The sequence below is a fragment of the Ambystoma mexicanum genome, chromosome 8 (genome assembly GCF_040938575.1).
Source record: "Ambystoma mexicanum isolate Mex_15411 chromosome 8, UKY_AmexF1_1, whole genome shotgun sequence".
NCBI lineage: Eukaryota > Metazoa > Chordata > Amphibia > Caudata > Ambystomatidae > Ambystoma > Ambystoma mexicanum.
Window position 1 is genome coordinate 175671076 of NC_090929.1, and position 25038 is coordinate 175696113.

General features: G+C 43.7%; 1 protein-coding gene across 2 annotated transcripts in view; it reads right to left on the bottom strand.

The window, feature by feature from the left end:
* Window positions 1–25038, bottom strand: part of INPP5E (inositol polyphosphate-5-phosphatase E) — a 542414-nt gene that overhangs the window by 58734 nt on the left and 458642 nt on the right. For both annotated transcript variants that reach the window (XM_069609582.1, XM_069609583.1), the window contains 3 exons: window positions 14143–14304; window positions 9150–9265; window positions 8575–8711 (listed from right to left, as the gene is read on the bottom strand). In XM_069609582.1, coding sequence (XP_069465683.1) covers window positions 8575–8711; window positions 9150–9265; window positions 14143–14304 — 415 coding nt within the window. The remainder of the gene's footprint in view (window positions 1–8574; window positions 8712–9149; window positions 9266–14142; window positions 14305–25038) is intronic.

Below are 25038 nucleotides of genomic sequence, written 5' to 3' on the forward strand. Positions count from 1 at the left end.
TCCTAGAACGTTACAGGACAAACGAAACAGACCTAACAAGGTAGTCTCCAAGTGTGGTGTGCTAAACTATTAAATGGACTAGGGCAATCCCTGAAAAGCTCCAAGAGTCTTCCACACAATAGGTTGAAGGCTTTCATCCCTAAGGTTGGCATGGGAGTCCTACCATCGGTTTCTCAAAGCTAGGAAGAGGAATTTGAACCACTATATGATCTGCTCCAGTGTGGCATTTCACAAGGCTCAAGGGAATCAGTAAATCCCTCTCCACAGTTGACGCTTCAGCAACAGAAAGAGTGTAAGACTTTGCTTACATAGTTTTCCTCTCCGTTTTCACTCTCCACAGGAATGACACTTAGTCAACATGTTCTCGATACTGGAGGCAGTTTACCTGTTAAAAGCAGGGGTTACAGAATGTCAGACAAAGACCACACTAAGTCGGAGGTAAACAATATGTCGGATCCAGGGGTAAAAGAGCCCCCCAATAGTCCTTGGCCCAGGCAAACGGTTCTGATTGAATGTTCTTAGCAAGAGAGTTGGCCATCCCTTGCCACAAACTAATAAATTGGTGGACTAGTTGGGTGCTGGAAAATACCTCAGCTAACCTCTGGGTATTAGCATTGTCTGAACTGACCTTACCAAGGAGAAGACTGTACATTTATCTTCAGAAGGCCTTTACCAGTTCTGTCTTTTGCATTGATTAATGCTCCTGCAACCATTGAGGGGCTGGTGAATCATGTTCTGGGCGGGCTAGATGAATTCTTTGTGGCATATCTGGATGAGATTGGTGTGTTTAGCGCTATGTGGGATTTACATGTTTCTGATTTATGGAGAGTGCTGCAGCTTCTTCAACAAGCCAATCTGACTATAAAAAGGCATCAAAATGAAGCATCCAAATGTCAAATTGGTCCGAGCACAGTGGTCTCACTTGGGCATGTGGTACATAGGGATAGGATCCAGTCTTTCCATAGTAAATGGCAGGCTGTACAAGACAGGTAGACCGTTCCTTTAATCAACCACTGGAGCCAAGGATCCGAAGCAAAAGAGGCTCCAGTAGGATCCTTGAAGACTGCTGCTGTGACAATCATTTCCCCAAGTCATTTACCACAAGGTGCAGATATGCTCATGATTTGAAAAGGGAGATCACCACTGTGCCTTCCTTTCGCAGGTCTAACCAGTTCCAGATCCTGCATTGCCAAAGCAGTTGTCCTGGAGCACTCAAGAGTAGCAGTCATGCAGCTGGCATCTGCAATCTGAAGAGGTGACTCCTACTTTTGCCTGCATCTCACTTGGCCTGGTGCTGTAAAACTCACAGTGCACTCTCATTGTGGGCCCTGGGCATTGGTGCATTAGTGCTACTGTGGTCTGCCAATAACAGGAGCCAGGCTAGAGCTTGAGTCCTGCATCCTCATTCATGCAAACTTTGTGTGGAGTCACCTAAACTGCTCATCTCGTCTGTGGCTTACTGTGGGTCCAACATAGCGAGATAATAAGCAAATGATCTTCAGCTTCATCCAAGGCCAGCTTGGAAGTTCTCAGAACTGTGAGATTGATGACAAAGACCAGAACCCCTGACTCAATGACTCACCTGTGAAAGTTGTCCAACAAAATAAACATCTGCACCTGAGACATGTGTATCGCCAACCCTGCAACCTACAGTGGGAGCAGTTGTCCCAAACTGCTCTGAATAACCTGGGGTCATTGTCCATTTTGCTAGGGGTAAGAACAGCTGCTTGGCACACCTGTGTTGAAGTCCCTCTGGAGCCTGCTCATTAACAGTGGGGGTAAAGTAATTCCCTACAGCTAACCTTGCCTTGCCTCTGGTGGTGGAACATTGCAATAGGAATCATGTCTGGGGTCCCCATGGACAACCAGGATTCGTAGCTGCCCTCTTCCTTTGACAGAAACCTATTTTTTAAGTATTACTAAATGTCGCAATGACTAAAGCGCCAACTACTGCACTAAGCCCATCGCTTTCTAGGGGAGAACTTTGAATAACTTCAAACTCGTGATTTAGAACAATTGTTCTTAGATTTAGGTTGAACTTAATAAGTTTAGATGCTTTGGATTGATTCTGCCTTTTCTGCCTTATAAGCTTATGAAGCCTATAATAACTTGCTTTGACATCTTTTCCCCAAACTTTAGGTCACTGTAATAGTATTTAAGTGTAACTGTGTAAATTCTAAACTGCAGCGTGTCCCCCATGTGGACACCTCACTGTGACGTTGTGATAGGACCTGCTTTCAGGCCCTGTCAGGGGAGGGAGGGGGCGCCTAACTCCCTTTCACTTTGCTTAAATGAGAGCAGGCCACCTTCCCAGCAGTCCCTCCTCACCCGTGGTGACACCACAGCAGGAGTAGACGCCAGCAGCCGAGGGGCGCTGCAACAGACCGCGCAGAGCAGCGTTCCACAAAACGAACGAGGCAACACCAGCTGCTAGAGGATCCAGCACCCAGGGGGGCTGCGTCAACTACAACACGGGAGCATGCACAAATAGGGAGCCTCCACTAACCCCCCAGAGACTTTTTTAATTAAATAAAGAAGACCTCCATGTAGGCATTAAGGACCTGCCACCATTATAAATATTATTAAAAGACCTTTTAGAAGGCGCGGAACAGCAGTTCCACCTGGGCCCTTACGTGACCCATAATGAGGCAAAACTACCTGGGGAAAGGGGGTAGGGCCTACAAGCCTTTTAAAGACTCTGAAGCCTTCCCCTGCCACACCCCCTCAAGGAAGGTAAGTGATTCTCTAATGTAAGTGGCCAATCCAGGGAAGGGGTGGGGTATATAAGTAAGAGTGTGTGAGCGGCTTAGTGTGGGTTAGTTGGGGGAGGACAGGGAGTGGAGGACGACATCCGAGAGACCAGAGGAGGCGAGAGCGAAAGGAGTGCAGAGACTATTATAAGGAGGGGGCCAGTAGGGTGTTTGTGTGTGAGAGTGTGGAGGTGGAGTAGAGGATTGGTAGGAGTCACAGAGGTAGTAGTAGCTGGGAGTAAGGATAGTAGGTAGCAGGAGTAGCGAGTGAGAAAAACAGCTAGTAGAGTTAGTTGGTAGGAGAGGGTGAAAGTGTGCAGTAGTGAGTAGAAAGATAAATAGATTGATAGTAGGAGGAGGAAGTAAAGGAATAAGTAAAGGAATAGTGTTAACAACAGACTAAGAACAGTAGTAGAGTAAGAGTAGTAGGAGCAACAGGGAGTGGGACATTAGGAGTAGCTAGAGGTAAGAGTAGAGACAGAGAAAAACCAGAAGAATAGCGAGAAGCAAGGAAGTACAGTGGCGACAAGGAAGGAAGAGATGATAGCAGCAGAGGTCTATGTAGAGAGGTAGTTTGAGGTCAGAGCGATAGAAAGAACAGGAGTTAGAAGAAACGTAAGATTAAAGGGTGGAAAAGCAGAGTGAGAGATTGGAGGGACAGAAGTATAGCGGGAGGAGAACATCTGTTGAGACCAGTGTAGGAAAGTGTCAGGGAAGAACAGGCATTTGAGACCGAAGAGTGATGCTGGGTGAAAGAAAGCACCATCCCTAACTCCTCAAGACTACGCAGGATAGGTTAGGGAATGCTCAAAGATCCCAAGGGCGATATATAGCCCACATCTTAGTCATACTTAGCCCTAGAAAGAGCAAAGACAACAGGTGGAACTGATCAATAGTACCAACAGCTGTTAAGGATGCCTGGGTTAGGGAGGATGGTAACGCCCAGGCTAGGTGAGCGAGAAGGACGGCCCCAACACCAATTCCCCAAGAACACGCTCAGCCCTGAGAACTACCCGAGAACCCTTGGCCCAAGCTATTTGTAAAGTCCCCATGAACACCCTTGGAACTTCTTCCAGTCTCATGCATGGTTATTTGTGCAGGGGCCTCCCCATCACACTGTGTGTGTTTTTATAGTGCTTTACTTATCTTTTAGTATTATGACAATTTTTATTTTTTTATTTTTTTTTATTGTAATTTTTAGTTTAATTTACAAAGAAAAACTTTTTATTACACAATTCCCTCTGTCTTATTCTTAACAGTCTATCATGTTGCAGCACATTTTACTCCGGTCAAAGTCGCATTAAATTATTGGCAGGATTAAGTCCATGTAATTTATCACTGCACATGTTAATTGTGTGTTTGTTCCAGTGATTATATAGTTCCACCATTGTTCTAGATCGTCATCTATTGGAGCGAATCTTGCGAGGTGCAATGTCCTTTCATCCTTGATGGCTAGACATTCAATTATCAGGTGTTTTGCTGATTCGGCTGCATTGTTGCAGTATCTGCAAAGAGAGTCTGTGATGTCAGGGTCCCGATTCATCATTCGAACTACTTTGGTCTTAAGTAGGTTGAGACGAAGTCTCATGAATTGATTGCGATGGTATCGCGAAGGAAATTTACATAAGTATTTCGGAATTTCACCTAGACCATGCGATGAAATTCCCAGGTCTTGTATGGACTTCAACTTTTTTCGCTTCGCTTCATTATGACATAATGCATCTGTGTTTTTAAATAAGTAAATGTGTTTATACCTGTGTGGACTATCTATTGCTTGTCAAACCCATTTACTTGACACAAAAACCCTGATCTTCTTAGTGTCAGCCTTGCAGCTCAGCCTTGTTCCCAAGTGAGAGTCTGGTTAGAATGTTGTGGTAAACCTTTGCACTGGGTTTGCATTTTCCATTAAGGTTGGCTTCTCAGAACCATACACCAGTAGTGTAGAAAAAGATTGCGATATTGAGGGGATATAAAACTACTACCATTGAAATCTCCAACCATTGAAGTGTAAGGCGATCTTGTCAGCAGTAGGTAGGCAAATGCCACTGAAGAGTGGATCCTTTGACATACTATTGCACTTTTCAGGGAGACATAATATTTGAGGAATATTAATACCAAGTGTCCTTCCTAAACAAATTCAAATAAATTAATGGCCTTTTTTTCACAGAGCGAAATATAAATGTATTGCGTGGGAGCCTTCGCAAGAACTGTCTGAGGATGCAGTGCACGACCAGGTAATGGCTGCTGGAGTGTCGGACATGATGGCCATTCGCTGATGATGGCACATAAGGCAGAAACGTGCATTTGGAGTTGCTATCAGTACTCTTGTCTAGAGGATAATTGCCTGGCAGTTCAATGCTTGACTGCCCTTGTAGGCAGTACCAGTCTATGGGCAAATGTATATTTTTCCTCTGGTATGAAACAAAGTGATGCAACATGATTGTAGCCCCCCTGGTGGGAACTGTGATTTAAAAACCCCTGTGTTGTTTTGGGGTCATCTAGTGGGGTAGCCGAGGGGGTCAGGTACGTAGTCTACATATAGGTGTAAGGGCCCATGGGGGTACAGAGAGGACTCACTGGCCACCCTTGCTTTGTCCCAGCTAGTGGGCAGAGGAACAGCGTATGATTCAATAAAATACTACTGGTCCTCTAAGTGATATACATTTGTTTTGGAAGAGCCAGGCTTTCCCAATGCTGCTAATCAATGCCCCGTAAAGAGACATCCACAGATAAATAAGACAACATTTTTGAATGCACGATTCCTGCAATTCATGCTTCGCAAATATTCACTGCCAAGAGTGAAGAGGACGCAGCTCTGGTATAATTGATAATGTCTGACTGATTACTGGTTGGCCCGCGACTCCCTGGATCAAGAGTTCAAATAGGCAGTCCACCATATTGTGACTCTGCCATGGTACCTTCCAAGTGTGGGTGTTGCTTGTTGTCTCCATTTTGCTATATGTAGGCGCTTGTGATTCTCCTCTGCTCACAAACTGAGGTGAGACCTTGTTGAGGATATGAGTGCAATTGCAGGGTAGCTCACAAGTGATGTGTACGCCTCTCTACCTGCATGAAGCACATGGGTGCCATTGCAATGTCCAATGCATGATCTGCAGATTCCTGAGCCCCTCAACACAGTACAATTTTGTTTCACACCATGTATAATAGTTTATATTAGCTTTGGACATGAGGTGGGGAATGGGATGTGCAGTGTGACGAACCATCGGTGTGCGTCACTTCTCCCTGAGGGGGATCCCTTTCCCATGAGGCCAGGGAGGTGAGGCTGCTACCCGATAGTCCGTCTCGGGGTAGTACAATGCAGGAGGATCTCATGGGGAGGGGCTCCTCTCACCCCCCCCTGAGGACAAGGACCAACACCTGGGTAGAAATAGGTACAATATCCCCAACCTAATCTTCCCAAGCCCTTTACCATCTTTTAACCAACCTCCACTTGCTAGCACTTCCATTTGCTATTGTGGCATACCATTTACTGACTCCAGTACTGAGATGAAGAAGAATGCCTGGGAGGCCGGTACTGACATGAAGAGGCGGCACGGATGCAGGAGGGGCACTTCCGTGAACTCAAAGGAGTGTTCTAGCCTTCCAGGAAGAAGCATACCTGTACGGACTTTAAAAACCAAAGAGGGACTTGACACAATGTCAAGCTGTCCCCAGAGCAACAGCGTTTGTGGAAAATATTTGGATCTGTAGATCCTAAGGGCTGGAGACCGGGATGCAGTCGGAGGAGGAGACGTGTCTCTAGCAGGTCAGACAAAAGAAGCTGGCGAGGCAGTAGCACGGCCTCCAAGAGGAGGTGGACTGTGCAGTACGTAACAGGTGTTGAAACTACAAAGGCTGTGGAGTCCCCGGCTGTGGCCCAGAAGCTGTCAGAAGCCGCCGAAGACCAAGGCAAGGCCAGTGCAATCCCCAGGAGATACCGGAGCCCGTGGGAAGATCCCAGAGGGTACGAGAGACAGTGGGTTGACCGGTGGGGTCATGGGAGGGTCCTGGCAACCGAGTAACGGCACATGGGTAAACAGGGGTAGGAACTAGTCCTATTATTTGAAAGGAAGTAAGAGTGAACTTTGCATGAGAGGAAATCTTCCTCGTATCAGCGATGGTACCAAAACCACTGACCACCAGAGAAGGGTCAAGGACCCCAATGTAAGAGTGTGACTTTTGCATCCGAGGATGTCGTCTTCGTGTTGGTGGTAGCCCCAAAGCCACTAACCATCAGAAAAGGGTTGAGGGCCCCAACGATAGAGAACAAGATAAAGATACAAGTCATTGTCCTTGTGGCAGCACTTGGCAGGGTAGTGAACAAAGTGGGCCAATTCAAAGAAGAGGTGAAAGAGAAACCAGGGTCTGGGACCCAATACCAGAAAGAGATTGGAGTAATCTTCCTCGTGGCAGTACTTGGCAGGGAAGTGAACCAAGTGGGCCAAGTCAAAGAAGATGTGAAACCAGAGTTGGGTGTTGTAGGCATGGAGCCTGATGGAAAGAAGACCAGTGGAAGGGAGTAATTCCCCCCGTTTGTGATGAACTGAGAGCAAGATACTAGGAGAAGGGAGTCATTCTCCTGGTATACAGTATCAGCAGTAAAGTCCAAGAAGGCCTGGGTAAGGGAGTCATTCCCTCAGGCTCTCTCAAAGCATACGTCAGGAAAAGGGAGACATTTTCCTGACCCATCAAGAGGGAGACTATTTGGGACTCTACTAACAGGGGAAGGGAGTCATTCCCCCTGACAATGTGTGAGATACGAGGCTGTTTTGAACTTAATAGAACTGTTACAACAAACCAGAAACTTCAACCCAGTCATTCTCCTGGAATCAGCCAGAACAATACTACTTTAGTTATAGTTTCTAGCGTGAGGGTCAGAAGCAAAGTTTTCATGACACAAGGAGGTGGACATTTTGAGTTGACAGCCATCCTGGCAGTCACCTTAGATCTTTTAGTTGAGGCAGGGACACCCTCCACGTCCTGAAGACAGGGATAGGTAGGTGGTTTTCTTTTCTCTTTTTCGCTGAATAAAAGTCTTAACCCACAAATATACCACCTTTGTGTCAATCTCCTCCTTCTGCACCCTTACAGTAGAAAGCACTGGAATGTCCTTTGTATGCCATCCCTGGTGTTAGCATCATGTAGTGCGGTAGCCTCTCCTCAACACCACCGTCTCTCATATCCCACTTCCTGGCCACCTCAAAGGGACTTAGTCGCAGTGCTGAATATGAAACTCTGCTCCCAATCACAGGATTGAATTCTAGTTTTTTGGCCAACCAATTTATGGGGGTATGCCACATTCAACTTTTGAGAGCATCTTTGTGGACTTTTTCTTAAATGTGGTTTTAGGCATTAAATCACAAACAACCATATATTATTATGGCAACTATAGCTCTTGCGGCAAGGAGTAGCCATGACCATATGTGACAACATCTAAACCCCATACACCATCTCTTAGGAAACCATGTTAGACTATTGGACCGAACAGTAGATTTTACAAAGGGGTTCCTTTTAGGTGCTGCAGGGCATGCTGTAAAACCACTATAATTCACAAGAGCTGCCACCAACCTGTGGAGTCCACAGTTATCTCCGTCAGGGGACCAGGGCATCGCTGCATTGAGGTAGTATAAACCAGAGATGCTTTAGGGCATGCAGCAGCACGTTTAGGATTTCCATCTGTGATGAGGCCTTTGATGAGAGCTCATCCAGCAAAAAGTCAACAAACAACCAAAAAAGTGAAAAAACACACAGGCCTCGAAGCAAAGGTGCAGCTTCTGGAATTTGTTTACACAATATATCAAGATCCCATCAACTGTTCACTTACTTGTCTCTCCCAGGTCGCACTTTTACTTGAAATAACGCAAAAACGGGCCTGTGGTCCGAGGTCTTTAGCATTGAGCATGATGCATATTTACTCACATTGATGTCGTCTTTCTGACGACTTCTATATAAAATCCGATCCTGAAAAATAAAAATGGGGTGCTGTATTAAACACTCCGCTCACACTCTAGTATTTAAGACACCAAATTTGAAAAAAACAGCTTTTTAACATGCTAAGTTTATCCATTCTGTTTTGTCACACATGGAAAGCAAGTTTACACTTGGACCCATATTGGGGATGTCCAGGACCAGCAAAGCGACAATAGAGAAGTGCTTCCAACATTATATGCAAAGCCAGTAGATGGCACTGTTTAGATACAGAATTGGGAATCAAAGTCCCAAAAGGAAATGCATCGGTTCAATCCAGATAAAAAGAAAAATGAATGAAGGATGCAGAGATGGACTTGCTTCTATATTCTCTTGAGGGTGGCATGATCTATGAACATTTCATATGTTACTCAGATTTGGCGTAAGAGAGCTATCACTTTACAAGACAGTAATGATTAAGACTGCTCTTACTGTATACGACGGAGTCCTCTGCTTGGAGGTGGTATCATAGTCATCGCATCCTACGTCAAACTTGTACGTAGGAAGGAAATTAATGGTGCCCTCTTTAAAGCCTTTGAAAATACAGTCTGTAAGGAAGATAATAGCATTCTTGTTTTACATTTTAATTGTACATATTCACATGGCCACTCCACAATTCTGTCTGGACCCAATGACTGTCCAAGTGCACTTATAAATAGCGTTTACTGGTGCCAGGCCAGAATCAGTGTACCAGTGCTTGAAGATTATTTGCTTTCTCTTCACCCATCAGTTTAAGCGCTTTACTAACCTTCATGCAGCTAGGGATTAGAGCAAACACTCTGATGGCCTGGGATGTGTAACATATGTCGGACACCAGGGACACTAGTGGCTTACTTACTCATCCTGGCAAATCTATGCAGAGGTGTATGCTTTTTCTCCCACGTCCCAAAATAGTACCCCAGTAGAGGAGATAGGCTGATTGTAATGTCAATCACTGCACCCACTGAAGAAAAGGTTGATGCCCCAGTTATAATATACGATACTTATGTCTACTAAGTTTCAAACTAACCTGAGTGGAGGGTAAATGTTCAACAGAACTGCTATTTTTTTGTTCGCATTCTATGAAAGATAAACCCAGATATGGACGCTTACAATATCCCAAAAAGGTAACAGGAAACCGTCCATTCTTTGCTTAAAATAAATCCTTCATTAATAACTTGAAAAGAAAGTGTACAGAAAAATCAATATATATTAGTGTTCGCTATGAAACAAGACAAGGCAACACAAGCTTTTTCTGGCAGGCTGTGTTAGTCAGTGAGAAAAGAGGGTAATTTTCATGTTAGTGGTTTAAAAAAAGTCGTTTAAAAAAGTGGTCCCCAGCCTGAGAGGTGAGAATAATGTAAAGCATGTGAATCTAGAAAAGACCCAATGCTGAAGATGCTCAACTCCCCATTGAACTAACCCATCAACTGCAGGTTGAGACAAAAAGACCAGAGCACAATAGGTAATGATAACAAATAGGTTATGAAGAGTTACAGTGAGAATTGCACACATTTCTAGATTTGTGGCTGGTTAGAAGGCAGCAAAGCATGTAACCATGAACTGACAAGGTTTTTCTCACGCATTATTATGAAAACGTTGTTCATGGGATATGTGCAGGCAGTAAGACTAATCTATTTTAATGATGTTAAGGAGCGTGTTAATAACATTGCTTAATGCATGGACATGTTCCTTTATGGGTTACCAGTGGACATACTTTGCAACCTGCTTAAGAGGATCTCTGGATCCCGCCTGATAATCAAGTAGGATGCTTTATTATGTAATTGCTTTATCAGCTGTAGGGATTGGTCCTCATTACAAGTTGTTGGTATCTTGGCGGTAAATCCACAGAGATAACACCAAATGGATTTACTGTTACCACCACTTGGTCTGAAGGAATTACAGCCAGATTAGAAGTGGCAGTATGGTGGTGTTAGTCCCCATTTATGGATTTCGGCAGAATTACCACAAGTGGTAATTCTGCCGAAATTGCAGTTTTAGGGCACTAAAGAGGTGGAATTAACTCCAGCATTTAGCTGGATGTGTTTCCTCCACCTTACCTCCAAACCCATAATTCAGCAGTGTTGTAATACAGTGGTAACAAAGTTACCGCTGCACTAATACCGTTTTTGGCCACACTACAAAACTCATTATGAGGCCTAAAGTCCATACCAGAAATACACACTAAAACTTAGGGTACGAAATTATGCAAAAAGTGTCTTTATGAGAAAAAAGCTTTACATCAATAACTTTGGTCGAAAAACACAAACTAAAAGACACAAGGAAGCTCATGTTCCATGGTGGCGTAACGTGAATGGAAGGCTTTAACGCCTTCTAATCACGCCACATTTCCAATCACTTGTATGGCGGAAAGGAGGGGCGTATCACAACTTGCGTTTCAGCCACCTTCCTTCCTCTCTGCCATACAAAAGCTCCAGCATTTGCGTCAGCATGAATTGATGGAGATTCCTTGGGGTTTGCTGGCTTCATGCACAAGCATGAATCTAGAAGAACCACAATTTGTTTTTATATATTGCTTTACTATTATTACCCAATCGAAATTGGTACTCCTTTATCGACCTCGGAAAGATGAAAGGCTGAGTTGGCATTGCCAGGATTAGAGCCTGCAACCTGCAGATCAAACACAGATCACAGCAACAAGCCTTTAACCTGCTGAGCCATCGTACTGGCTAAGGGATCCATTGTACACGCTGCCTGCCATGCTCGCATGTCGGGCAGCGTTTACTTGTAACTAAACGCCGATTGCCATACACCCATTCACAAGTCAAGTTAAAAGCTTTTAATTGCAAGTATGGCAGGCAGAATTTACTCACTCTGCATGGCGGAGTGAAAAAGTGCAGTGGAAAAGACATCATACACGCGTGCACATTTGCACTCTGGCATGCAAATGACGAACATTTGGCAGCAGGGACCAGGCTACGCCCGAGTGCATACGTACCAGGTCCATGCCGTCAAATTACGAAAAGGACCAACATCAGCTACTAGGAGATCAGAACTTCAAATTCCTCTCTAAAAGTTGCAATTGCTGAATAATGCCCCAGAAATAATGCCCACAATCAATACGCCTAAGGCAGTGTCCAAGTTGTAAATTGTATTTAAATTTGGCAAATTTAAAAGAGCAAGCACGTACAAAGAAATAAAAACTAAAATTACACATGTTCTGCGAGATAAAGAGTTCACATGCACCACAAAGATGCCACGTGTGTGAGACCCCTGAACAATACAAACTAAGGTTGTGCGGGTCAGCTGAGGAACTGCTCTGTGTACATCCCAATGCGTCGTCTGAAACCACCGAGTATCAGAGCGTAGGAACAAGAGGGATAAACCTTGGGTGCAAGAAGTGCAGCCCTGTCCCTGTCCTGTCAGGGAGAAAGGGACTGTTGATTGGGCAGGGCGTGCGAGTGGGCCAGATTGGGGTGTTGCCCGTGGACGCACAGCTACATGAGGGTACTATTGAAAAAACAAATCACTTGGCAACATGCTCCGGTCCCATCCCTCTGCAAGGGACATGTCACAAGTGGACGGAACGTAAGAGATTTCATGTTTAGAGAACAAATATACAATGGCTTTCCATCCAAGAATTCACTTCTGTTTTCGTAAATCCTCCTTGCTGCTAAGTGATTCAAGAAACATCAATAACTCAAATATGTTGCTTGTACAATTGGCCTCAGAAACTTGGCAACCATCTTGAACTGTAACTATGGCACTACATCATGTATACCCCCCTACCATTCCCAGGCAGGCAAAACCTAAAAGGGAATGATGATAGCCATCTAAATATCAACACTTTTAAAAGAAAAGGGAACTGGCCAGAATCTATTTAAATTCAATAACAACAATTGCATTCTCAGAGCATTCTATACCTGCTTGCAGAGAGATGGCTGCTTGAGCGTCCTGATTGGACACCCAAACTTGTAAATGCCTTCACAATGCCCTCAAACCAAGAAAACAGGAAGAAAGTGGACCACCTTTCGCTTGATGCCAGGAAAACAAGAAACACTGATAAAATGTAGCAAGCTGTTTCAATGGGCTCTCTGCCACCTTCTCTTTAGCCTAAAATAAGCGACTTGTTACATGACCAACAATATATCTTGAACGAAATCAGAGATGTAAGGTCCTCTAAATCTGCATTTGAATCAAAGCTAGCCCTTATAGAGAATAAAATTGGAGCACTTGAGGTTAAATCCGGTAGTTATGTGAATGAGGGCTACAGGAGAGCTGCCAGGTGTACAACAATCTGAAAAGGAAAACTGATAGACAATGGGGAAAAATGACCTGTGCAGGACAGGGCCACCAACCTAAGACTTAGGAGCATTAGTGAAACAATGAGAGACTGTTTGAAAATAGTAACTTTTAAGTTAGTCCAGTAATTCAACAAGGATGTCTCATCTAAATATATTCCCCAAGATGTTCACAACTGGCAAATGGATGGGGTTAGTTAACCTAAGCAAATCTTGATTCCATTTCTAAAATATACAACAAGCGAAAGATACTGGACATTGCTATAAAAAGTAAAGGTTTTAATTGCCAAGGATCCCATATAACCATCTTTCAGGATTAAGCCTGGGCCGAATTATTCACCTGTATCAACCAACGTTTTACTGTCTTCAGGATTTGGCGATCTTCCCAACATTTTAAGTTATTTGAGTAAACTAGCTGCGGCAGGTAGACTTGCATAGCTATATATAGCTGGAGCTCTTCAGCAGTCAATTGGAATATTTCAAAGAGGGAGGAGGATGGTGTGGACTGGTGTGTTTCTGTTTGAAAGCTGAAACATTTTTTATCTAGGTAGATCTTTTTTGAGCTTATGCATTTAATGTATTTATGGGGTGAGATAGAAAGAAGGAAAAAGTAGATGTCTGTTGCTGTTGGAGAGGTGACCAGTTTACTATAATTGCTACGTAGGACTTTTTGAACTGTGAAACAAAATCTCATTACATGATGCGTTTCTAATATTATAGAAAAGAACTTGGGTAGAGTTATTTAGGGCACTGCACAACCAAATATAATTTTATTTTTGCAAACACTATTTAAACGAAATGTGCACTTAATGGAAAGCCAGGCTGGCCTTGGATTTTAGTTTTGAAAAGATTCCCCTTTCTTTTTTCTAAATTTCTTTTTAATTTATGTGATAATACAACCATTTTTCACCAATTAAATACAAAGAAAATATTAAAAAGACAATGAAAAAGTACATTACAATTTGTACAATCATACATAGTATAATGCAACACACTAGAAAAAATAATATCCCACATGTGTAAAATAGCTAAAATAATTTATCAAAATGTATTAATTACATGTCAGAGTTAAGCATCTAAATTCCTAAATATATTCCAATATAGAGCAAGGTGAAATCAATACCTAATACAGTTTTCTTTGTAGCACGTAATCAGGGTCATTACCATCAGGCTGCCTTGCTTACCTTCCTTCATCTCTTCAATAAGCTGATCATACTGCAGCAGATCAGATACATCATTCCCCAGGCAGCACTCTATCATTGAATTGACTGCCCGGCGGTCCATGTTCAAGCGGAAGTTAAAGTCCCCAAACCAGAAGACTGCATCAAAGCGGGTTGTAACGTCAGCTGAAAAACAAAAAAGGATTCAGAAAGTCAATAGTTTTAGCTGTTGAATGGCAAAAGCATTTGACTTGATGCATACGAAACACAGGCAGATGGGGAGTATGTTGATAGGGAAAAAAGAGAGTGGAAATAGGATGCAGGAGGGATGAATGAATGTGAGAACTAAAGAGTGAATGAGGGCAATGTAGGATGTGTGAATGAATGATTACAAAGATAGATTAACAAGCAACGATATGGTGCAGGAAGAACACAAACGTTTAAGGGCATATGATAGTCTGAGGATTTATAGATAGTGTGGTAAATCAGACTCAGGAGACGGACAAGAGGTCATGTAGGAAATAAGTCTTGTCCTGTCCCTAACTTCTAAAGGTGTTCTTTACCCTAGTTCAAAGGAAAATATTAAAAGGGTGCTTGCCAGGATGTCTTGGAACAAACTTCAATTCTCTGTCCAAACCTAATCTAGCCTAAATTCTGTCCCTTACCACTTATACAAAAGATTAGCATAAATGTAACCGGTAAAGTCTATAAGGGATTTTCATTCCCCCTGGATTATCCCCCGCTTCCCCCCTCACCCCCAACCAGTCCCCAATGTCTCTCTGGCTTTTCCCAGGCTGTGTGCCTGATTATGCAGTTTAGAAAAGTCTATTTAGTCTTCCTCTTTTCCTTGTGGCGTTTGGCTCTCGACACCCCCCCCCCCCCCCAAAGTGTCCATCTTCTTTCAGGCCACGTGCCAGATTATGCAGTTCAAAGTGTCTCTTTACTCTTCATTTTCCACCTGAAAGAACAGTCTCTGAAACGTATTGTTGAGCTACGGTAACTGAGCTTCGGAACATGTTTTCTCTCAGCCCACCTAGGTTTGCGTGTTGCCCTCTTGTGTCTGGGACTACTGATTCTCTTACCCTGCATGGGAATATTGTTCCCTTTTCCCCTCCTGCTTCTTCGTCCCCGCCTTGGCAACCTGTTATTCTCACCAAACCCTGGGGTTTCTGGTTTCTCGCCCCAAGTTGGGTTTTCCACTCTCTCACCCAAGCTTGGGAATCTTATCTCCCCCTGTCCCCAGTCTTGGGGTCTCTTGTTTCTGTCTCTTAGCCCTTCTTGGGCTTTGGCCAGGTCTCCTTGGCCAGGTCTCCTCACTCTCCTCCAAATTCCCTGTGACAACTGTGTACCTGGTTTGCTCTAGCAGTATTCCTTGGGAGGGGCGGTCTTCTCTGCTTATGCAATACTGTGGTCTCAACTCCCGCTCGGTTCTCGGCATCAGTTCAGCATCTCCTCGACACCAGGAACAGTGGGCACTGGTTTCTCACGTATGGTGTGGTCTGGGCTTCTCCTCCCCCATGGCCGAGTGTGTCCTGCTCTCGCCAGAGAGAGCAGCGTTCTGCAAGCTTCCTTGATCGGCAGCGTAGTGCGCCTCCTGCGTCGGGTCTCTGCCTCCCAGGAGCAGATCTCCTTTGGCGACTGATGCCACAAGATGTCTTTCACCTGCGCTGGCTCCTCGGGACTTCCTTTACCTCCACCTGACTCTGCAGGACCCCCCCCCCCCCCTCCGCGGCTGGCTCTGTGGGAATTTCTCTCTCCTCGCTGTTGCTTTTCCGGCCTCTATGTTTCAGGCTGAACTGAGATTGGCCAGCCTGTTGATCCTCTTAACACTGGAATTCTTAAAGGGTCAGAAACAACACCAGCCATTTCAAAAGGGCCTTGCACATAATTCCCTACTCAATCCCCATATAGCCAACAAATAAATGGGATTCTGTACTTGAGGGGAATCCCCTGCTTGGGGATTTCTTGTCCTCCAAGGGGCAGTCACCCTCTGTGGGATCCCGCTTGCCCTGTCCCCTGGGGGGTGTTGTGCATTGCAGGCTCACCTCCCTAGTGCCAAAGGGAAGAGATTAATTTGTTCGATTTGTCAAAATGGTGTGATGAATCCTGCAGAGTCCTCACAGAATCCCTGCCTAAAGTCTCCTCCCAGGTGGCCAGGGGAAGGCAGCCACTACCTGATCCTAACCGTGGGGGTGGTATTAGCTTGGTGGATCACCTGGGAGGAGAAGGCCACCAAGGAAATGGGATGACTCCAATGAGAGAGACGCAGTATTCATCCTCTTCTGAGGGTGAGGTTTCTCCAATACCAGAATATGTTATGGCTTGTTGTAAGCCAAAGTAAGGCTTCCTTTCCCAAAATCACCAAAATTGCAGTCCTGAAAAATCCTATTTTATTTATTTATTTATTGTGATATAGTTTAAATTATAAACTTTACACAAAGCAAAAGAAATAAATATCATAAAATTGAAATATACAGTAAAAAACAAAAATAAAATATCTTCATGAGTCCAATGTTGACCATACAGTTATCTATAATACATATATTAATATACAATTGTTCAGTCCCTACAATTATTTAGAGTGTTATGTCCAATCTGACTTCAATCCTCAGCCAGATAGTATACAATGCTGTCAACAAACGCATGCTGTTAGAATTAATACAATGGTTCCAAAAAAGATCATCCTTAATATACTCATTGTCGAAGACATATTTATCCAACAGGGGTTTGAATGTGCTGGCCATCTCAGTGCATTCGGTTAGGAGATGCTTTGCCGTTTCCAACAAATCTAGGACTTTACATAATCGGCATGTTCGCAAAGAAATAGCTATCTTGGCCTTTCTTCCCGTAACAGTCAGCGTAGGCAGTTGATCCAGTCTAAGCAACAAGATAAACCGTCGGAGTCTGACTGATGGACATATGTTGAGGTATCTCTGTTTCTTAAAATCATAAAGTCTATGTTGAACGAATTTGTAGCTTCTCAACTTCCCTAGATGCTCAAAATTTTCAATCCAGTCCCAGAGATCTATACGTTTACACAGAGCCCCTCGAGCTGTCTCTGAGTAACCCCCCTCCTTATTTTGCCACCCAATTTCAGAATACAGTTTAGTCATTTGGTCAATAGTTGTGGTACTCGATTTCTCCCTGGCCATTTCTTGATGGACTGCTGTTAGTAGACCATTACTAGTATCACAAGTCATTTTTAGATAGATTGATGCTCGCTTCTTCAGTACAAGTGCCTTAAGAGAAATCAAGCCCAATTCTAATCTTATTATAGCCATTGGTATACAAGGGGCAAGGCCGAGGATACTACGCCAAAATTTTCCTTCGATCACCTGTAGCCAGCCTAGATCCATCTCCAATAGGGATTCTAAGCCATAGATTATGGCTGGAGAGAAAGCCTGTATATACAGCTGCCGAATACCCCACAGAGTAAAACCACACTGCTTAATGTTGAACCTGTGGAACAGGGCCGTCAATTGGGCCGCTCTAATTACGCGCATCTGTTTACAGGCCACATAATCGCCAGTTGTTTGAAAGTCTATACCCAAGTACCGATATTGGGGAACGTAGGTAATATTCGCCAAACCTACCTTAAGTGATACACGTGATACTCTCTTTTTTGTGTATCTCATAACCTTTGTTTTCCCCAAATTAATACTCAGGCCATTGACCTCTGCATATTCCCAGAGGGCTGCCGCAGATCTGCGTATTCCACTGATGGTATAGTCGAAAATCACCAGATCGTCGGCATAAGCCGGGACAGGGCAAGAGGCTTTGCCAATTTTTGGCGGGCAATTATTTACGGCGGCTATTACTTCAGGAATGTCAAACACATATAGATTGTATATTAGGGGCGCTGTAACACAGCCTTGCTTAACACCCTTGTTTTGTGTAATGTTAGCAGTTGTGTGCCCTTCTTGATCTAGTTTCAATTTTACTGTGTTATTTTGATGTAGTAGTCTCAGATAATATATTACACCTTTCGGACAGCCCATTAGATTTAGTTTCCACCATAGACGGCTTCTGGGAATAGAATCAAAGGCTGCCGCAAAGTCTATATATAAAGCATATAGAGGAGGGGCCCCCGTTCTTAAAGCTCTAGTTCGTAGGATATCCATGATCATAATGTTTTGGGAGGTCGAATAACCCTGTCAAAACCCACTCTGGAATTTGGACAATACACCAGAATCCTCAGCCCATGTTTGTAGTTCTTTTAATAATAATGAGGCAAATATTTTCCCTGTGGCATCTAGCATTGCGAGCAATCTGTAATTACTAGGGTCAAGTCTATTTCCTTTTTTAAACACAGGGATCAATATTGCCTTTTGCCAAGAACTAGGTATTTTACCAGTTTTTAGAATTTTCTCGAATAATGTACTCAATAGGCTGGCCCAAAAAGTGGGATGCGATTTAATAACAATATTGGATAGTCCATTAGGTCCTGGTGCTCGTGATGATTTTATCTCTTTCATTTTATTAAAGATAGATTCATATGATATGTCAAACGGAGCTACTGTTGAAGGACTATCCAATACTGGTAGGTTATTGTCCTCCGCCAGCCGGTTTTCCAAGAACTTTTACCAGACTCTGGTTTCAATGGGATTGGTCAGTGTCCCCTTTTGTGGGTCATGTGCCTCATTCAACAGGGACCAGATGTCACGAGTATTCCCTTCACATATGGTCTTCACTGTTTTTTGCCAGGCCAGTAATCGGTCTGCTCTTCTTTTGGCTTTAACAGCCGCTCTGTATCTGTTTTTAATCCCTCTGACTGTTACGTAATATCTTTCCCCATGGGCCATATCTTTGTTTGCCTTACGGAGCTCAGCTCTTAGAGCAATTAGAGACATGAAAAGAGCGCTGTCATAGGGCATTCTTTTTTTACTTTCCGTACTTATCATTAACCCCACTGATGACGATGCATGCCTTTCTTAAAAAGCCAGAACCCAGTCCTCTATATCTTCAATTGACAGCTCTTTAAAATTAGGCAGCTTTCTGCCATCTGCCATACCCAGGGTCTCAGTTGCCAAAGAGATATTTTTATCAGACCAAGAGATCCTAGTACCGGATTTATTAGTTTTTACCATGCCTATGTTACTAGGCGGAGGCAACTCTCCGGGAATACTAATCTCACATTTCAATGCGGCATGATCGCTCCATTCATTAGTGATCACTGTCATGTCCATCACCAATTGTTGGAGCCGAGGGCACACAAAAATATAGTCCAATGTACTATATGAGATCCCATTTGACCATGTGTGGTGACCAGGGTAATCGCTAGCTGTTCTACCATTGAGCATCTCCATGTCCCAGGACTCAAACAAGTAATCCCAAGCCCCCCCCTCAGGGTCTCTTTTATTGTGTATCATAACCCCGCTTTTTTCTAATCTGGGATTCGACGTTTTGCTCACATAACCTGACATATTGCAATTGAAGTCACCAACAACAAGTACTCCCGAGTTTCTAGATGTATACAGCCACTCTGCCAATAGCTCTTGAAGTGAGTCCTGTAGTTGTTCGCTTAACTTTGCCCCAGGAGGGTTATATAGACTCACCAGCAAAAAAGAGCCCCTGGGGTTCTTGAGATCTGCAATTACTTCGACTGCTATCGTATTGCATTCAAAATTGCAGTCAATCTGTCTCAAACCGATAGTGTTGGCCACCCCAATGATCAAACCACCATAGGGCCGACCTTTTTCACCCCTCTTTGCTGCCGCATGATATAATACATAGCCATCCAAAAATAAGGGATCTATAGCCCATGTCTCTTGTAAACAAAAACAATTGCATTTATCCAGTAACTTTATTGAACCCTCCGGGGATAGCAGATGAGTAAAGCCACGGCAGTTCCAAGACAGTATCGTTAGATCTCATTGATTAGTAATGATCTAGGGAAGCGTGTCCGCTAACCATTTTAGGACTTGTTGAACTTCAGATGCCACAATCTTCTTACCCTTAGATAAATTTGGATAATCTGCTGTTACTGGGACCATATCTTCTTCTACTATAGGCCAATCTGGCTCAACTTCATTAAGATCAGCATCGATTTCGACGTCTACTGCTTTTAGCTCCTCTTTATAGTTCCTTAACAAATCTGCTGTAGCCAGGAACTTGCAGTGTAACGCAGATACTTTGGAGTTAGGGCCTTTTAAGGGTTCGACAAATACAAAATCGTCAGATTTAAGGACCCGCAATTGTGGGACAGAGTCTAATCTTGTCAAAAAGTCTGAACGCGATAGCCATTTACTATTTTTGCTATGATATAAGTTCTTTATCAGACATATCCTGTTTCCCCTTGTATCCCCTTTGGTTTCCTCGACAGCCGCTGCAGATATTTCCAGGTTTTCTGGGTCCTTAGGCGTTTCCGTTACTTCCTCTGATTCAGGCTCTCCATTGTATTCCTCGTCAAACTCTATACTCATTATCTCCACTTCAGACTCCTTGTCAGCCACTTGTGTGGGAAGCAGCCAGCTGGTAAGATAACCCTCTTTGGTCGCCTTCCGTTTCTTGGCTCTTGCCACTCTTTTCCTACTTTTTTTGGTAGGTAGTCCCATCTCTCTCTGTTCTTGCACCGGTCGTGCCCTAGTACCACCTCTTTTGCCCTTTCTAGCCCTTTTAGCTAATCTCTGTTTTCGTGAAAAAAGAGGGTTAGGGCTAGGCACGTCCTGCTCAGCTTCCAGGCTGTCTTGCTCTTCGGTTTCATTGCCAATAAAAATTGCTTCTGATAAATTGGCTTCAGCCTCTTCAACTGCCATCTGTCTTCCTTTATTTTCCATAGCAGTCGACTCCGTATTAGCCAATATTCGCCCGGACATTTTAAGCAGAATCTTAAGCGCAAACTGTAATGATGCTACTGACACCTGGATTTTCGCTATTTCAGAGGCCCCTGGAAAGGACTTGTCCTGGGACTCAACTTCCACATCGGGGACATCCTCTGTGGAAACCATTGCTAGATTAGGTGAAATTGACAGTCTGTCTGAGCCGGGGCCCACCACAATTGATCCTAAAGGTGAGGTTGTGGTTCTGTTCATTTGTATGCCACTGTTGATGCTCCTACTAACCGGATGTGGTGTCATACTTTTTTGAAAGTTTAAACATAGATCTAATAATGAGTTGTTGTCTATGTCCTCGAAGTTTATCAATGTTAAGGCCTCATTATCACAATGGGCTGGGATGTCTTCTTCAATAGCAGTGGAGTTAATTTAGCCAACTATATTCAGTGGAAAGAATTCCGTAATCACACCTTGTTTTATGGGAGGCGTCTTCATTGCTTTCTTTTTTGACCTAATTTTTTCCATTGCAGTCTCCTTATTGGCAAGGGTCTGGTTTGCGATTTTCACCTTAGGTTTCCTTAGGTTATATGTGGTTTGTGCCCGTTCTATTCCTGCTTGCATTAAGGCAGGAAGTTGTTGGTCTCTTTTTGTTATGGCAAAACGTTTTAGTCCACACCAGGATCAAAAGCACAAGGCCAACAGTCTCCTGGTGGAGATATTACAACTATAGGTACTTTTGCCTATACGGATGAGACCATCTATATATGTAGCCCTCTGTTTTAATTCATGGGTGGCACAGTGTTCCTTCTCTATAAAGACTTAAACTATTTGTCTCCTTATCGCCTCCACCTCTTAACACAGATAACAAGAGGAAAGGCAACAAGGCTTCAGAGGAACCCCACCGAGGCGCTACTCCACTAACCGACCAGCTGGTGAGTCACTCCCAAGGCACTCCAATGTACTCCAATGTACACCACCGTGGCGCACAAAGATCTCCGCCCGCTTGCGAGCTTTGCAAGGCAGCCGGGTTCACCCACAAATCCTCTCAGATCACGCTGAGAGTACCACTCATCTGTGGTCACCCACCACCAGCAGCCAACAGCAGCCTTGGTAGCCCAAGGCAGGTAGCCCAAGGCTGCCTGCCTGCCTGCCTGCTTACCCTCAGTACCTTCACGCTGGCAGATTCAGCGGGGCTGCACACCTTACTCACACGATCTGCAGCCTACTGGAAGTCAGCTGGCGGCCTCTCTCTACAGCTGCCTCCAATGCTGCCATTGCTCCGCACCTGGACGCGACATGCCTTGGGCAGCCCGCGCAGGGACCGAAATTCGCCATCAGCCTCACTCGCCCGCTGCCCAGCCGCAGGTGCTCCACTCTCCAGGCCCCGTCTCACAACCTGCATCCGGATCGAAGGATCCGAGGAAAGGACCTGCAGCCGTTTCTCGCACACTCTCGCGTCAAGCCGCACCTCGCAAAAGCCTCACGTGAGTCGTACTACGCACTGTGCGACTGTGAGACTCGTAAACAGAGGCCGCTTCCGACGCAACCGAAACAATGCTACTACTAAAAATCCTATGGTAAATGTAGGAATGATACATGTCAGGAATCCATGGTACATTTCTAGAGTTTCAAAGGTCCACAACCTTAAAAGACATACAGTTACAATTCCAAGGTAAATTTCATAGACTTCATTTACTTACACATTAAGTTAAGAAATCATCATTTAGCACAAAATCCTTTTGGATGTAGTTTTACTTAGGAGTGTGATGTTTGGGTTATGTTTGGATTAGAAATAGAACTTGTATAAATATTCCTTAATGTTAAATTCAGGAATCGCTTATTTCCCCAAAGCAAGATGAAGAGTCTTTTCTGCAGCAGTGATTGGTGTAAATAGTTTATGAGATCGTTTGGAATGTTGCTTGGAGTTCTAAACTGCCTTTCATTTTAGCTGTCTTAGTGGCAGGTCGCAGTCTACTTAGCTCTAAGAATATGTTGTTAAATATGTATAGTTAGCTTATACTAAGAAGAGTTACTAAGGTTTCCAGAACTTCAGAAGAATAGACCTTGAATTCAAGACTTTCAAAGAAGCAGTGAAGATACAGATGAAGCAAGCTAAGTGATTCACTCTTTCAAGACTTATGAAATTGAGTGAAGTTCATTTGCCTATTACTTTAATAAAACTTTTATTTAAGAAAGACTGTATTATCTATTATCAGATTTGATTCAGTTTTTATTATCTGATATCTGCACATTGCGTACATATATCTTTGTGTTCAATACGTTTATTTCGCGAAGTTTTTCTACTAACTCACGCGCGGTTTTATTTAAATATATTTTTTACAAATACAGTTAAGATTGGGCAGTACTTGTTATTACGTTATTTGTAGTTACGTGCACGAGCGTATTTTGGTCTCGCTTTGTCGTTATTAGTAAGGTTAGAGTAAAGTACCTTACTTTCATCACGTGCCGTCACGTACATGTCATTATTGCGGAAGCAGTGCGCGGCTCGTTGGATCAAGAATTCAAGCGTCGGATGATGCGCGGTTCGTGTGTCAAGAAACAAAGTGACGGTTGAAAGCGCGGTTCATTCAGCTATGAAGCAAGGATCGGATTAATGCGCGGTTGAGTACTTTTTCATAGAAGGCGTCGGTAGGAAGCGCAGTACGCTTATCTATTAAGAAAAACAGACTCTTGCGTGGATCCAACGAAGTACAACAGTCATCATTATGTGCACGCAAGGCTAAAGACATCAGCAGAGTATTTTTAGAGGAGTGAACAGACTTTAATTGATTTTTACGCAACATAAGTTTTGTTAAGTCAGAAGCAATTTAGTTAAGGTATTTACAGAATTTACAATATTCCTTCCATTTAAAGAGACATTTGTAACTATTGCAGCATAGAAAGACATTTTCAGAGGAAGTTAATTAGAATTCTGGAAACAAGTATTTTATTAAAGTTCGAGAGAAGATCCTGGTTAAGAAGTTTAGGAAACCTATATTAAGAAACAGTTATTCAAGATCTACAGAAGCATCTACTCAACATCATCTGAAAAGAAAGCCTATAAGCATTATAGCATAGGCTGCAGGTATTTAAGAGAAAGAAAGCAAATTGTAGTAAAAGAAAAGGTAGACATATTTATCAGTTATACATCAACATATATATGTTATTGTTTTCGCTAGATTTCACAGACACCGAGACGAGTAATCCAGTACCAGAGGGCATCAGTGCAGTCCAGTCAAGATCTGTCTTTGTTTTGTTCTCCAATTCCCCTTTCCCCTTGGATTTGCCGGCTTGGTAGTTTTATCTGCTGAGAGACTGTTAGGCAGGCAGACTTGGGGGGTCTGGTGGGTCAGCATCACTCCTGCAGGAAGATTCAAGATTGGACCCGACATATATGTAAGGATCAGGGAACCTTTATCACCAGTTCTAATAGTTCTAATTTCACCTTAGGTTTGAATTATAAAATCAAGAGTTGACTATTCATTCCTTTGTAAACGTCTCCTGAAAGTACATTTTTCTAAATCACTGAATCAAGAGGGAATTAAATGATGTAAAAAGGAACAGGGATACTGAGGACGTCAAGTCCCATAATGCTTTAGGTACTGGGACGAGGAAGAGGAGCTCAGAGGTGCAGAACTTTGGTGTGCAGTCTTGTTGTTCTAATGACCCACACCTTAGCGTGACTTTTAAACATTTAAAATCACCTCAGGTGCAGGCCATTAGAGGGAAGCAGTGTGAGCAGCAGAGACAGGAAAAAAGAAACAGAGCCGCTGCTGTATTGAAAGCGGGACGCTGTGTCATGGACGTTGCAGAGGTCGGAAGCCCTGTAGACTGCAGAGGATGCGCAGCAGGAAGCAGTTCGGAGATTTGCTGTCCCGAGGGAGAGAGGAGCTCTCTCCTCGTGTTGCTGCGTGGGACTTTGGTGTGTGGCGTTCAATGGTGTGCAAGTGAAGCAGGGAAAGCTCCTGCTACAGGAGGCACGAGCAAGGTAAACGTTACCAGAGCTGTCAGATGCCTGTGCGTACCCAAAGAAAGAAAGAGCAGCGGCTCTATTGGATGCACACAGAAAGGCTGGTAAGTTTCCCTTTGTCAGGGAACCCTGGGGTGTTCCGAACCAGACATCTGACTCCCGATAACATTTTTTAAT